The 15,880-nt window shown below is 38.4% G+C and overlaps 3 protein-coding genes and 1 long non-coding RNA gene across 4 annotated transcripts; 1 reads left to right on the top strand and 3 right to left on the bottom strand.

Moving 5' to 3' along the window:
- Positions 1-1,759: 1,759 nt before the first annotated feature.
- Positions 1,760-3,281, bottom strand: LOC145699055 (uncharacterized). Its single transcript, XM_081776305.1, has 2 exons — positions 2,472-3,281; positions 1,760-2,430 (listed from the first exon to the last, which is right to left on the bottom strand). Exons 1-2 carry the CDS (start codon positions 2,718-2,720, stop codon positions 2,374-2,376), a joined length of 306 nt encoding a protein of 101 aa, XP_081632431.1. The 5' UTR covers positions 2,721-3,281; the 3' UTR covers positions 1,760-2,373.
- A 354-nt stretch (positions 3,282-3,635) lies between these two features.
- Positions 3,636-5,696, bottom strand: LOC145698469 (degenerin unc-8-like). Its single transcript, XM_081775672.1, has 4 exons — positions 5,031-5,696; positions 4,917-4,989; positions 4,382-4,872; positions 3,636-4,341 (listed from the first exon to the last, which is right to left on the bottom strand). Exons 1-4 carry the CDS (start codon positions 5,627-5,629, stop codon positions 3,660-3,662), a joined length of 1,845 nt encoding a protein of 614 aa, XP_081631798.1. The 5' UTR covers positions 5,630-5,696; the 3' UTR covers positions 3,636-3,659.
- Positions 5,697-6,032: 336 nt separating this feature from the next.
- On the top strand, positions 6,033-6,872 carry LOC145699531 (uncharacterized). Its single transcript, XR_014134038.1, has 3 exons — positions 6,033-6,138; positions 6,189-6,718; positions 6,762-6,872. It is a non-coding gene; the product is annotated as an uncharacterized LOC145699531 (long non-coding RNA).
- A 2,551-nt stretch (positions 6,873-9,423) lies between these two features.
- LOC145698779 (uncharacterized) lies at positions 9,424-11,296 on the bottom strand. Its single transcript, XM_081776000.1, has 6 exons — positions 11,147-11,296; positions 11,005-11,098; positions 10,657-10,962; positions 9,856-10,601; positions 9,716-9,815; positions 9,424-9,668 (listed from the first exon to the last, which is right to left on the bottom strand). Exons 1-6 carry the CDS (start codon positions 11,265-11,267, stop codon positions 9,473-9,475), a joined length of 1,563 nt encoding a protein of 520 aa, XP_081632126.1. The 5' UTR covers positions 11,268-11,296; the 3' UTR covers positions 9,424-9,472.
- Positions 11,297-15,880: the final 4,584 nt, after the last annotated feature.

Genomic DNA, 15,880 nt, shown 5'->3' with positions numbered 1-15,880 from the left:
TATTTTTGATTGTCTGGTGGCGTTGGGGTAAGAGAGCTCGCTAATCCGGGCTTATTATTCAAATTTTATTTCGCTGATCTAACTGACTTTTGAAAGAAAATCCTTGTCTTTCCTATCGAATCGTTCTCATTGGCCAGCTTTAGCATTATAACGATGATGTATTTTCTGTTTTTGGTCGAATTATGGCACATTTTTATTGTGCAGACTTTGATTATTGCAAGATTAATCGCTCAATAAAAAACAGTGCTTACTTTTTTCCCTCGTAGGAAAATCATCAAGAATAGCATTTGTTTCTCAACTTTCTCTCTCCATTCAAGATCACCCGCAATAGTAGAATCGCATCTTCTACTAGAGGAAACAGCCTGAATTTTATCGATGTAGCCGGTTTCATGAAGCTGAAGCCTACGATTCCGCATATTCGAGGGCGTTGAACTTTTCGGATGGAGGGACAAAAAGTTTTTTGAAGTTGAACCTCTCGATTCTGAGAAATAAAGAATGAATAAAGCGAGCATTTTTGTAAGGCAATTTATTATAAGAAGCTTTCAGAGCAAATTTAATAGTAAGAGTAAGATGAACCGGGCTTTTTCGATTTCCCGGGTATACATTTATGATTTTTGCAGATTTCGTTATCCCCGCAAAGGAAATTACTGTAGCATTCTCTTTTGTAGCAGCGATTTCCTCTGCATATTTCATCGTCCTTGCAATGACTGTGTTTTTCGCACTCAAACATCACTTTGCATTTTTTGTAAATACATCGTTCTTTTTCCCTACAATGCTCATTTCTCACGCAGTCGACTTCCACGCATCGATTTGATTTTTTATCACAGGCGAAAGGTAAGCTTTCGTAGCGGCAACCAATGCAATGATGGTTCTTGGTGCACTCGACCCTTTCACATTGATGAGACTTGTTACAGATATAACCTTCTTCCTCTCCGTATCGCTCGACGCAGTGATGGTTTCTAGTGCACTCAACTTCCCGGCACTTGTTTTCGGCGCAGATGCAGATTTCATCTTGGCAAAAAACGCGGCAATGAAGATTATTTGTACACTGTACCATTTGACAATGATGAGATTCGTTACAAATAAACCCGTTTTTATCTCCGTAGCGCATTGAGCAGTGCTCGTTTTTGGTGCATTCAACTTCTACACATATGCGTTCATTGCAGATGCAGCTTCCAATCGAACGACATTGCGAGGTACAGTCATTATTATTATAACAGGGTTCTAAAATAGAAGATCTCTGGTCATTTTTTACAATCAGCAAATTCTTACCATAAGCTGTCGCACTGGTCAAAAAAAGCAAAAAAACATTGACATCGAATTTCATGATGACAAGATTTCTCTTTTTTTTTTCTTTGCTCTCGAGCTTTTCCGTCCTTTTTATGGTGTGGTGGTGCTACCGAGTTTCAAGAACCAAAATCACATCCTTTTTTCTTCTTGAAGAATCTGGTTCCACCCGTTTAAGTCGACCGCTACAATAACTTCAGAATTTTTTTCGTTGAAAGAAATTTTTTGGACTATTTTTTTATTTCATTACCCAACAAGGGATCTCGTCATGGAAGTTATTTTAGCGGTGAAATGAAACGAGTAAAACAAGAAGCTCAAAAAATACTTTTTCCGCGTATGGAACTCGGGGGCTCCACCAATTCTTCTATAAAATGAAAAATCAGTCAATCTTGTATTTCAAAAAACTAGAATTTGAAGATGATTGTATTCATTTTTTGTTGGTTTGTCTATCAAGCAGATGCTGCGACAAGAGGTTAGTTTATTTTAATTTTCAGAAAATTGGTAATAAATCCATTCTTAATTAAGAATGTTTACATAAAAATGATTGTTTGATCAACGGTAATCTTGAATGCAGAGATGGAAAATGTGCTTGTGTTCGTGGTGTTTGCGAGTTTAGAGAATGCTTAAGAAATCAACACTGTGCTGAACTTTACAAAGAAGGAGGACCCTACCGTTGCGTTGAGAACAAATGCATGCCGGTTGAATGCACAAAGAATAATCATTGTTATACTTGCAAATACGATCGCCCTCATATGTGCGACAAATGGTCAAATATCTGCGTTGAAGTCAAATGCGCTCAGCATCGTGATTGCGGTGAGAAAGGACGCTGTATAAGGTCAACGTCTTGGAGCCCAATCAGCCTTCCTTTCTGCGAGTATGTTGAATGCGATAGAAACAGGCACTGCGATGCAAATCAAATCTGCAAAAAGAACAAGTGTCATACAGTTGAATGTTTAAGTAATGTCTACTGTGCCTTTGATGAAATTTGTGAAAACAACAAATGTGTTCCTTCACCTTTAGTGAATACGAAAGAATAAATGTTATTTAAAAAACATGCTTGAGAATGAATCTTTTGATGAAGATAATTCAATTTTTAACTGCGTAGATTTTCTTTGCCGGACTCGTCTGTCTCTCAAAATCGTTCTGAAAATATTTTTTTTAAATAAACTCAACTAAAAAATTACTTTTCTCTCGCCGCTGTACAGGGCCACGCGAGTTTGATTCTCCATCTTGAGCTCTTGCATTTGTCCACGTAATTCAGTGATTTCATCTGTTTGCTTGTCGAATTTTCGATTTAGATCGCTCAGTTGTTGATTGATGAAGGAGAGAACTCGTCGAGCCTTCGATTCCGATTTCAGTTGTCCCGTCGCCAAGTCGATTTTTCTTGTATTTTTCGTCAAGTTCTGCTTTAAGTTGAATAATTTGGTTCTCATCTTCTTGCTGTTTATTCCGCATTCTCTGCTGTTCTTCTTTCAACGCGTTTATTTCCTTTTTTAATTCATCTTGGAGCTCTTTGCGTTTTCTTCCTTCATCCTCTAGCTTTTCTTTCTGCCGCTCTAGCCGCTGAATCTGTGATTTCTGAAAAACTAGCGCGTTTTTATTATTTTCCTTGATTTTCATAATTTCGCGTGTGCTTCTTTTTGAAGATTCGTTCTCTACTTCTTTTCTCAGTTTTTCAAATGAAGCTTGAAGGTTTCTGATGATCTGGTCCTTTGATTCGATGATTTCGTTGAGATTTGCTATTTCTGAGTCTCTTTGGATTATCGTTGCGCTGGCTTCGTGATATTTTCTCTGGAAATTAGCGAAGCTCATTTCTTTCGAAGTTTTCATTGTAAAATCTCTTTAACAGGAATACCAATTAATAATTGGCAATTATCTATTCTTTTTCAATGCAAACTCTTTCCGTCAAGTCTCGTCAAACTGAATAAAGGGGTTCTTTCAATCAATATAATGGGAGAGAAGAAGTTTCCCAGACTGTTTGGGCGGTAGAACGCCATGCGTGGTGAGACCGGTATTTCTTATTTTCCTCGATAAAAATATAGCTTGAATCTCAGAGATTATTAGCTTCAGATTCTCTGATGGAGGATCCAAGCCAGGGCAAGAGGCGTTGAGAAGTAATCAGCACCAGGATGTTTCTGCTAGAGATAAGAAACTTAGGCCTTAATTCCGAAACTATTTCAACGCATATTTGCTTACGCTAGTCTTCGGGAAAGTCTCCAACCCCTCCTTGCATACATTAGGATGATCGTACGCGAATATCTTGATGATGGTTTAGATATCGAATCAGTTTATTCATTTAAAATAAGACACTATTAATGTCATATATAAGTAGCGGTTAGACAGAGGCTTTCATTTTTCAGATGAAGAATCGACTATTGCTGTGGTAGAACTAATATTTGTTTAGGATCATTTAGTTTTTGCTTTCTTTTGTCATTTTTGCTTATAAAATTGCTATAATTGGTATTTGCTAATCCTAAACATTTCCTTCGAAGTGAGTACGCAGATTTGCTGACACATCTTTTGACAAGATCGAGCAGGAAGCCAAAAAACTCTATCATCGTTATAAAAGACATGCCAACGTAAAGACCCAAGCTTCCTCCAATTGTCGACATCAATCCAAAAATCGTAAATTTCGGACTCTCCTTCAAAACAGACCGATTCAATTCGCTGAAGTAAATTTTCACCGACATCAAGTTCTCTTTCGTCAATTTGGTTGTTTCCAGCTCCGACATTATATTCGGCACTTTTTTAGTCAAGGAAGCCCACAAGTATGGCTCGTATTTTTTCGAGGGCCACTCAGAAATGCTGCTTTCCATGGTGTAGTAAATCTCGTTGCAGCGGTGAACACAGTCGCAGTCGATTTTGCCTTCAGCGAAGTCGGAATAAACCTTTTCTCTGCATTCACGATCATCAGCAACAGTAGCATTGCATCGTCTAGTAGAGGAAACCGCTTGAATTTCATCAATACAGCCACATTTTTCAATGATTTTTAACTGGATACAGCTTCGAATACAAGCGGAAAAAGTGTAGATTCCATCAAAGACACAAGGAGTCCTTAATATGATTCAAAAAGGGGAATGAATTTTTCGCTTACAAAAAGTCGTCAGAGCAATTTTGCCCGCCGTAGGGAAGCTGTGTCCTCATAATTTCGTGCTGCTTGATTGAAATTTGCGTTTGAACGCCAACTCCAAGGTTGATTCCGTTTTGCTGCGGGAACGGATACTCGTAGGGGTTAGAAATCACCAGTCGTGCACCATTCAAGTCAGAGTAAAAGTTTTCACTTTGATTGGTATTCAAGACCAGCGAAAGACCAGAGCTAGCGCCAGTTTTGTCGCTTCGTAAAATCTGAGCGCCGCCAGTTCCGTGGTTGAAAGAGAAGCAGTTGCCGTATTCTTTGTTTTGGAAGACTTTGAAATCGCTTGGGTGGCATGCTTTTCCGTCGAAAGAGCACAGAAGGATGAAATCTTCAGGATTCGTGCTGAAAGTTTTTGCTTCTGAAAGATCGAGTTCGAAAAGAGAATTGATTTTTAAAAGCTCGAGGTTTTTTGAAGAATGAATAAGGTCAGCCCAGAGATCAGTATAATTCTGAAAAGGAGGTTTGAAGTAGCTGAATTTCTGTGAAATTAAACCTGCGTGTGAGGAGATAAAAGAAAGGTTTCATCGGGTAACCACCACTCAAAGTCATCCGCTTGTCTTCGAGCTCTAGAAAATGGGCTCTACCTGGGTAGTTGTTCTTTTCCAACTTCAATAAAAAGAGAATTAAAGTGCGTAAGGCCCAATTCCTGCAAGTTGCTGACTTTTCAGCGATGATTTTTTCGTACTCAGTTTTATTCTCGAATTTTATCTTCACTTCTTCAAGTTTATCGAACCAATAATACTCCAAGCATGTTTGTAAAGTCGTGATATTCTTGAGCACGGTCGTATCATTCTTACAATTGAAGCCCAAGTCGCTGGCATAAACAGTTCTGTATCCCTCTCCAGAGTAGAGAATATCTTTGCAGCCCTGGAAAAGATTGTTGATGGAAGCGAGGTCCCTGAGCCTCGTCTCGTCGTTTTGGTGGATTAACGAGGACTTCGCTGGATTTTGATTGCACACAGTAATTGTCGGAAAAAACGTCTCTGTTTGCCGGAGAATGAAGCCAGAAGTACTCACTGGATAAGTAAAATACTCTTGAACAAGCGAGATTGCTTGCCAAATAAAAACGGAAAATGAAGACAACAACGAGACTGTCCAGACAATTTTTGCCCATTTTCTGATTGCTCTGAAAATATTCCCGGGTCCATGGAGAGTCGTGGTTTTCGCGAAATTTTGAAAAACGGAATTTGTGTCTTCTTCTCTCATGATTTTCTTTAGAAGAGAAAAAAAAAGTTTTGTTTTGCGAAAAATGGAAAATTACGCAAATTAGAGTTCAAAGACGGACGCCGCCATTTATGATTTTTTGAAAAAAATAATTTCAAAAATGTTAATGAAATATTAAAAATCTTGTTTTCTATTGTTTTCTGGTCATAACTCAATTTCAGTGATAAGCGCTTTTTTGATAAAAAATTGAAAATATGGGAGACAGTAATTTACGTCGTATGATTGGCTCGTGACTGAAGGAAGACTATCTGGGACACTTCTTCGCGCCAGTTCTGAAAAACAGGACCGGAAAGAGAATTAATCGGATTTAACTGTGCTTTTTCATCAGAACTACCGAAAAATTTTTTCGCAGTAAACAAACCATATCATAGAGAAAAACGATTTTAGACAACAAAACTGAAATTATGGCGGTACCTTACGGAGAGCGAAAAGAACTTCCTTTGCCACCTGGAACTCGAAGTTCCACGATTGCAAGCGAAAAAATGTCAAAGGTAAGTTTCAAAAGCATTTCTCGATCAAAAAACTAAGAATTCAAATATAGGCGCTTTTCGAGATAATGCAAAAAACGAACGGATACCGTACAAAGAAAGAGCGGAAACAGTATAACGAGTGGGCAAGATCTTCAAAGATCGAGTACGAGCATGGGTTCTTATTTCTAATTTAAAAACTCTTTTAAGTATTTTGGACAGTAAACTAGTGTCTAAAAATTAGCCGTCGTTACTCATTTGTGATGTCTTTCTGTCTGCTGTCTGACAGACAGTTATGTCTGAAAATACTCTAAAATCAAAAACGAACCCTTTTTCAAGATAGAAATCGATATGTACGGAAGCCCAGGAAAAGTTTTCTGCACGTGGCTCGCCGATTCGGAATACAATGCGTACCAGTACGATGGACTCTTTCGGATCCATGGAAAAGAGCGATTCTGGCTGCAAATGGCCGAAGCCTACTTTCTCACTTACATGATCGAGCTGGACGGAGGACGACTGAATCCGGTCTCTGGTCGCGGACGCCAGGCCTCTAACGATCTCTTCTGGGATGTCTACAACGAATTGTTTCATCGATAAGATATAGGTAAAAATATTTATTGTATAACAGAAATCAACATAGATTTTAGGTGACTCTACTTTCCTCGAAATTTAAACTATGTTGCACTTGCCACATTCCGGTGCTCTCACAACCTTTATACAGCTAGAAAATCTGCTCATTCAATAAATTTAACCTTTTTCTAAATCTATCAGAAGAAAGTCGATTATTACTTGTGCTTTATTTACAGTATCTTTAATCAGTATATTTTCGGATAGTAAATAAGACATTCCAGCTTCAGTTGATAACCGTTCTACTCGCAGGTGCTGTATTTTGTGAGATTTTTAAACTACAGTTTACTCAGAACCTTTCCTGCCAGACATAATCTGCGCCTTCGAATTCGCCGTAGTCTCCAAGACATCGACTGTCGTGAGCGCTCGTGCCCAAAGAGTAATAGCCTCCTCCACTCCACATTCCCCATTTTGAGCCCCAGACTACTTTTTTAGTACTCCCTTCGCATTGATAAATGTCCTTTCCATTCTTTAGTTCTCCTTAAGAAAAATTAATGTCGGTCAAAAACTAGTTGAACCTGTCGCGATGCAGTTTCTATTGATAAAACCAGAATAAAACTCGCAACAGCAGCCAAGTGCAGTTCGAGGAGTAGGCCCTAGCTCAACCGAACATTCAAAATTCATCGTGTGCGCTTTTTTAAAGATTTTTTTTCTCAACCCTCCATTTTAATTGAATTTTGGGGTCTTTTCCTGTGTCGGGGGAAGTGGAAAATCTTCTGAATTCAAAGCCATGGTCGCATCTTAGTTCACCTCTGAGAAGATGTCCAATAGAAGTGATTTCCCTGAAGCACGTGAACTCTAGGAATTATAAGAAAAAGTCAAACTTGTTTTCGATTATTTGAAAGGTCCTGTTGTCCATCCGAATCGTGCAATTGACGAGAATAACGCCAGGTCCAGAAGTGCCGAAGCTCGTGACTCCTTTGAGGGTCATTTTCTCGCCGAGTTTGCTGCCGCCACTCGTTGTCAAAGATACTTCAGGAATAGAATCTTCTGTAAAGGGGATTTGTCCATTAACGCCGTGAGTCGTTGTCAAATTTTTCGCTTAAGTTTGTAAACGACTTTAGCAGACAGAATCGTACCGGTTCGGTTGAAAAGAACAGGGTCCGGATGAGTATAATTTTCAAAAGTAACGTGTTCGCAAACTAGTTCTTGAGCTTCATAAGTCATTAGAGGAACGTAAGAGCCGTTGAATTCCAAATATTGAACCAAATACGCTGTGAAATTTTCTAAAACACTATTAAGTTTTAGCTAACGATAGATTTTTGTACTTTCATGGTCTTGAAAGCAGGCGGAAAATTCAAAGTCCATCGTTGAAGACAATTTACAGCTCGCTGGCAAATTTGGTCTGACTGACAGACTTTTTGTCTGCGAGACATAAAGTCCGGTGAAATTCGAATCAAAGAAAGAAGTCGCATTTCCACAGTTAGAGCTCTTTCATTGTGCTTTGAAAATCATCTCGAAAAAAGCTATCTTTCAACGCACTCGATTTCGAAACTCGACAAGGACAAAGTTGCATGAGTCTGGTTGCAGCTGAGTTCGAAAAACTCGCATGCGGAGCAAAGCGCTAGAAAAAACTGATAAAAGGTGTTTCGCATGTTTTTTGCATAGTTTCTCTTTTCGAATAAAGATTTGCTGATGACAGACAGTTAATTGTATAATAACATCCTGTTAAAATCGTAAAATCTGAGCAAAATGAAATATTTCCGCTGCTTCGAGGTATCATAAATTTGTTTCTTTTTTAAATTATATTGATGAACATAAAAACAATTTGCTCGCAATATACAATATAAAGAAAAAGACGAATTTTAATAGATTTGTTTATTCTGAATTCTTTATAATTGCAAATTATAAATCAAGTATTAGTAGGACGTTTAAATCAAGAAAGTTGTCATATTCCACTCTTGAGCAGGGTGAGAAATGGCGGGGGATATTCTTGGGATGTCGCGCGCGCGCCAAAAAAACCTCCCAGGGCGTGTGGGAGGTTTTCGTCTTCTCACAGAGCGCGAGGGAGCTCCAATCCAAAACGAGCAACAGTAAAGGCGCACTACGGCTCTCGCGCTGCGCGGGACATTTGAAAAGCATGAGCGAGCGTCATTATCTCGGTGGGTGCACACTCTGACTCAATAAGATCAGAAGCTTGTATAAATAAGGAATGTTTTATCATGATTTTTTTTTATTACAATTGTTGAAATTACCAAAAAGAATTTTACTTAATATTTTCAAACACTTAGTTTTTTTTAGTACGAAAACTTTTATCTCTATAAAAAATGACATTAATAACTCCTAAAAAAGACAATAATTCAAACTTACTTTTGGCAATATTAAAAATGGGAGTCACTTAATTATCTTTAGTTGAAAATTTGGAAAAAAATACCATGTGACCGAAAGGGCGCCTAAGATTATCATATTGTACAGAAGAGATTAATAAATATTATATTTTAGGTAAGTTAAATTATTGCTTTCGAGTTGAACTAATGGTGAGTCTCATTTGGTAAGGCGCCCGCCTGTTTTGAATAGCTCCCCCGAGCTCTGTGAGCTCACAGCGCGTGCGGGGATGTTGCTTTTGAGGCACCTCACAAGGTTTTCTGTGATAGTGGCGCCACCTCCCACACTCCCTGGGAGGTTTTTTCTCCGCGCGCAGGAGATCCCGCGCGAAACACGCGCCATTTTTACCCTGCTCTTGAGAGGAATCAAACTTTCCATTATCATCAGGTCTTCTTAATGTGGCGTGTTACATGTAATTGATGTCAGTCCAAGCAATTCTAGGCACTAAGCCCAAGTCGTAACTTGTGGTCGGATCATAGCACGGTTCACCGTTACCACAGGCTCTCAAACAGCCGGAGCAAGTCGACTGGCCAAAATATCGTGTTTGAAGGTGAGGCTCGGGTCGGCAAGCACTTTTAGTTACTGGGAGCTGGAAGTTATTGCTAGAAAATTAAAGTTTGGTTAGAATGAGACTCGTTTCAAAACTTACTTCATGTTTCTTATACATTGATATTCATTCTTGCATCGCATATCAAGTTGAGTCACTTCTCCACGATTCATTCTTACTTCGACTCCACAGATATCACCATCTTTAAATTTTTAATTTTGGAATGACATAACAACCCTCACATCTACAGGTTTTTTTAACCATTGAATTTTTGCAATCACTGTACGTTTCCGCAGATGTCTTCCCAGCACCGCTGCAAACATTGCATTCTGGGGCGTTATGGGTTCTTGATTGAACAGCAAGAGATACACAGACTCGTTCAGTATTTCGGTTCATCGGATCATAAGCAACGGCGCAGAACTCTCGATCGATTGTACTGCTTGGCCGCCAGGTGCACCAGGAATGACCCGTAAATTTACTTATTTCTGTACAAGTCATCCCTGGAGGCTTTGAAAATACGATTCGATCCATATCAAAGCGTTCCTTGTTATTAAAAAAATATGATGCAAAGAAAACAATGTTGGTTTTATAGAAAACATTAATTTCGCCCCTATTTTGTGGCGTCAAGCTTGTAAATGTGGGCCGATTCTCACAGTAAGTTGGAAATTCTGCATCCGGAGTCCAAATGTTTGCCCTGAGTTGAACGGGCATGGAAGATTTTATATTTCCAAAAATGTCGAAATCCTCGATTTGAATAGCAATCGGTTGAAATCCAGGAGACTTGTTCAGTTCGGGTACGTATGTGATCGTGCAAAGCGTCTCGTCGAGCACCAAAGAATCGAACGTTCCGTTGACCCGGGCCATTCCCTTCGCCTCATCGAACGTAGCCCAGCGGCATCGAACTTCGTCATCAGAATCAGGGTCGTGTGGAGCAAGCTCGAGCTGTTGGTTCTGGCAGCCAAACATGATATTCCATCTGTTCGGAAGTCTAAAAGAAAATAATAATATTAGAACATTAAAGCAAAGATTAAAAGAGTATTTACCCGAAAATAGAAGGTGATTTGTTATCAAGGTCATAAACCTTTGCTTCAATTTTGTACTCTCCACCGACACTGTTTCCGTCATCGTCAGTCAAATCAGTGATGCAGCATCCTTGACCACGATGAATAAAAGGCTCACTGACGAGGAAGCCTTCCTTCTTTTTTCCGAAGCAGTAGTGAGCATCTGACTCTAACTTGTCAGAGTCATCCATCTCGTCGACATAGTACTGTCCAGTTGTTCCCGATTTACCAGCCTCGATCAGAACTTCACCGGCAAAATTGACGACTGTTTCGTTGATCACCGAATCACTAGAAAACAAGTTTAAGCGAAAAGAAACTCTTTAAGCTGACCTTAAAGATCCCTTAAAGATATCTTCTTCTGTACAGCCAGGGAAAGCAAAACCAGCTGAAGAGCGCTGCCAGCCCATTCGGCGTTCGATGGAAGCTTGACAAAAAAATTTATTTTAATGATAATCAAAGTGACTTATTTTACCTTGATGGCCTATATAATTGAGTTTTGCGTCATGGACGGGATCTCCTTTCAAGTATGAAATGTAGCCAGTTTGATAGTCGCTTGCTTGAGCGACGGCAAAAAGGTATTGAGCAATCTTCATCTTTCAGTACCAAAAAGTAAAGTTTACTCTTTTTCTGGAGATTCTGATAATAACACGATCGAAATGATTCGATCTTTATAGCGAGAGAATACCGTGTCTCGTATATGATACAGTATGGCGCTCTTGCGCCAAACCGAAAATCAAGCTGCTTGTTGCCGCTTTTCTATTACTGAAAGCGCGCGGATGCCTCTATCGGTAAGCAAAATAACAAGATGATATTTTTCTTTTTGAATTTTATTATTGTTAATATTTTCTGTTTTCAGACTTTTAAATAGACAATTTGTCTTTTGACATTTCATTTCTTTGATAAATTTTTTTGTTAGACGTTTATTTTAATTCATGTAACACAGACTTTTTTGTTGAAGCTCGATTATGGAATAAGTTTAAGGATATAGCCTTGAATATTGAACTTTCGTAGTGCCGAATCCCTGTTACGAATTTATTCATTTTTCAAAGAAACCCTGCCTAAAATGCAGCGTAGATTTCGAAAAAACCCTTATTTTGAGTACTTTCTATGGTGTTTGTACCTAAAAATCGCCTTCAAAATAAAACAGACCGTCGTTCTCTGAAAATTTCCATTAAAAAGGTAAATCTGGATTGATGATATGAAAGATTGAAGCCTTATCTCCAATCTAGCGGTGGATTTTGTAAAAATATTGAAGATTACGGCTTCTAGGAACTGGTTTTTTATTGTACTTCGAAAAGGAGAGTGGCGCGCGCAGCCAATGAGAGCGAGGGGAAAATCTCACTCAGCCATCGCTCATCCTATTTTACGGGAGAAATTTTGTCGACAGCTTGGACGAAATCTAACTGGGATTCTCCCCTCGCTCTGATTGGCAGCGCGCGCCACTCTCCATTTCGAAGTACAATCATAAACCAGTTAGTAATAATAATAATCTTCAATATTTTTACAAAATCCACCGCTAGATTGGAGATAAGTAGGCATAACGCACAAAAAATCGACTTTTTATCTGAAGGTCGCAGGAAGCTGATTTTCAGATATGATATAGATTTTTGTGCTCGGATAACATTACAAATAAAAAAAAATTCAAAATTTTCAAATTTAGTACTTTTTAAGTACCCCAAAGTTGTCAAAAAATTGATTTTTCGAGCAATCCAAGCTACGGGGTTGTAAGTATGCTCATTTGAAAGAGCGCAAAAAACTGAGTAAGAAACTTCAATAAAAAGGGGTGCATTGGGGGTTCTCTGGATTCTAGGGATGAAAAACTCGGAATCTGATGAGTCATCACTTATTTCAAAAATCGGCCTTTTTCAAAAATAACATGATTTTTTTTGAAACTTATAGGTTTGGCATAAAAGATGTCCAGGATTCCGATCACGTGATCAAAAATTTTGAAAAAGTTCATCTTGGGGTCACTCGAGGTCATCAAAGTTCAAAAATTTGATTTTTGAAAAAAATACCGCATTTACCTGAAACTTATTGGTTCAACATAAAAAATGTCGAGGATTTCGATCACATGATCGAAAATTTTTAAAAAGTTCATCTTGGGGTCATTCAAGGTCAAAAGTTCAATTTTTAATTTTTTGAACTTTTCGGAAAAATCATGACTAACGTAAAATTTATGGGTTCCACGTTAAAAAAGTGGACATTTTTTATCTAGTCACACGAAAGTTCAAATTGAGGTCATCTAAGGTCACTGTAGTTCAAGAACTCACAAATTTGAAGAACAAAAAATTAAAAATCCTTTTCTCTAAATTAAGTCTTTGAGACGGCGCCTTGTATTCTGCAAGCACGCATTTTTAACGCTTCTTGAACGCCGGTTACTTCACTTGCCGATCGCATTGGCTTTTTTCGAAATGAGATCTTTGTTTTTACTATTTTTTTCGACATTTTATACAATCAGTCATTCGACTGATTTTTGTGTGCTAACTGTAGAGAGTGTGAAGAAGATTCTTATTGCGAATGGTGTCACAACTGAAGATGAATGGAACGAAAATGTTTCTCTTTACAACCAAGGATACAAACAAAGATGGCGAGATTATATCAAATGCTCATCCTACTATCGATCGAAAGGGAGTTCGAAGATCAACAATTACCTTCATAAGTAAAAATGAACTCGTCATTTTTAAATACCTAATTTTTCAGTGGAATTTTCGATCCGTCTAAACGACACCTCTTGTTTCCACCTGAAGTTCTTGATATCGCTGATTTTCCAAAACGTTCTTCGCAGCAAATTCGCAGAGATCTTGTGAGCTTGCTTCATTCTCCCAATAACCCAGACGATTATTATTTTTGCTTGAAAATTCAACGACCAGCTCCACCTGCTCTTCCAGATTATAGTGATGAAGACTATATTATGTATGATACCCCCGATATTGAAATGGATCAAACTCTTCCAGAGCTCTCTGATACTTGGTTTGTTTAAAAAAAAATTATTATTATTATTAATTTCTTAGTTCTTTGGCAAATATTTTTTCAAAAATAAGAAGACCAGAAGAAAGCTTTGATCAGAATAAATCCTTTTCTGGTCAAGGCTCTCAGAAGACGTGGAATTATGTTATGTTGCAGATGTTGATTACGAGTAAAATGGAGAATCTACCCACGACGGGCATTGTAAAATTTTTGCAGAACGTTGTTGACGCCAACAAGTGCTTGGGCCCTCTCCGGAAAACCGAAAATGGCCGAGTTAAATACGCGATTCCTTCCCAATCGTATATAAATTCTCTTGTACCCGGATTTCCAGCTGTCCTTCAAACTCAACGTGTACAGTTCCTCGAATCTTCGGAATATGTAACGTTAGCACTAGGAAGTGGTTGGCGTGAGATACCCTAGGTTTTTTTGAGTTTACTTATCCAAGCACAAAGATGGTACCGTTACGAACCGACAAGTGCCACTTTTAGCACTTAGCTGGGCTCCAAAATCAGTGTAAAAAACCTGAGCCAAAATTCAAAGTGATTTCTGATTTGATTCAGTTTTTTGAAATTATTTTTGAGCCTCTCGTTCAGTCTGATTGATCAAGAAGGTTCAAGCATTTTATTGTCCCTTGTGAGGGCTGATACCGGAAAGAAAGCTGAGGACATCAAGCGGCAAGTCATCGCTGAGCTGAAGGCTCTGGAAATTTTGGAATTGGTTGTCGAGAAAATCAGCTTTATTCTGAGTGACTCTTGCTTGGGCTCTCAATTCATTATTGTTAATTTCCATATATACATTTTGGTTAAGGCCCGAATAAGGAGCCCAGTTTCAAGCTACACTCAACTTCGGGCTAATTCGATTCTCATTGAGAGTTTCGAAACCTTGGGAGCGACGAATGTTCAATCAGTAGAACTGGGTTTCGTAACATGTGTAGAATAACTGAGTCTGCGTTTACGAAAAGCCGCGTGGACCCTGACCCAGGTTTTCTACACATGTTGTCGAGCCCAAGTGTAGGCTGTACGATGCATCACGGGCACTGGGCTTCTTTTTTTCAAAACTTATTTTATTGACTGAATATAGCCTGCAAAAAGAGCGGTTTGCTATAGGCGACTCTATGAACGTTTTCTGAAGGGTGAACCGAATCAAATTGCAAAAACCATTGTTGGGATGAAACGCGCAGCCAATGAGAGCGAGGGGAAAATCTCACTCAGCCATCGCTCATCCTATTTTACGGGAGAAATTTTGTCGACAGCTTGGACGAAATCTAACTGGGATTCTCCCCTCGCTCTGATTGGCAGCGCGCGCCACTCTCCATTTCGAAGTACAATAAAAAACCAGTTCCTAGAAGCCGTAATCTTCAATATTTTTACAAAATCCACCGCTAGATTGGAGAAAAATAGTACTAAAAAGTACCAAAATTTTTTTTCCAAAAAATTTTGAAAAGTCGTTTTGGGTACTCTTGCTGCTCCCAAAGTTTCAAATTGATATCTCTTACAGGGAAAAAGTTGATTTTTTTGTACGTTATGCCTAGAGATAAGGCTTCAATCTTTCATATCATCAATCCAGATTTACCTTTTTAATGGAAATTTTCAGAGAACGACGGTCTGTTTTATTTTAAAGGCGATTTTTAGGTACAAACACCATAGAAAGTACTAAAAATAAGGTCATTTTCGAAATCTACGATGAATTTTAGGTAGGGTTAATTTGAAAATGAATGAATTCGTAACAGGGATTCGGCGCTACGAAAGTTCAATATTCAAGGCTATATCCTTAACAATTAGACTGACAGGTAATGTTTTGGATTTATAAATCCTCACAATGAAAAGATTTCAAATTAAGGCAGTTAACTGAATCATTGGTAATTTCGTCTTGATCCTTTTCAATAATGAAGAAATGGCTAACAACCTTGTACGATATGGAGATATGTACTGAGATTTCAAATATGTTCTTTCGAGTCATATCCAACATAGAACACTGAGAAAGGTAAAACCGGGAGTCCTTTGAAGAAAACAAATGAGGCCGCTTGGCAGAATAACCAAAGACCTTTAAAAAGCAAATGACCGGCTATAGATAGTGTCTTCATATCTCTTTAGGCATAAAAGGCTTCATTATTTCTGGTTTATAGAGCAATTTCGTTAGTTTTAGTTAAAAAATGTTCCAAGCCAACTGATGAATATTTAGGTTGGCGTTACGAATTGACCCGAAAATTTTAAAGCTTTTTCGCAAAGAAGAAAAAAAA

Source organism: Oikopleura dioica, chromosome 2 (genome assembly GCF_907165135.1).
Source record: "Oikopleura dioica chromosome 2, OKI2018_I68_1.0, whole genome shotgun sequence".
Taxonomy (NCBI): domain Eukaryota; kingdom Metazoa; phylum Chordata; class Appendicularia; order Copelata; family Oikopleuridae; genus Oikopleura; species Oikopleura dioica.
This window is presented reverse-complemented; position numbering and strand designations above follow the sequence as displayed.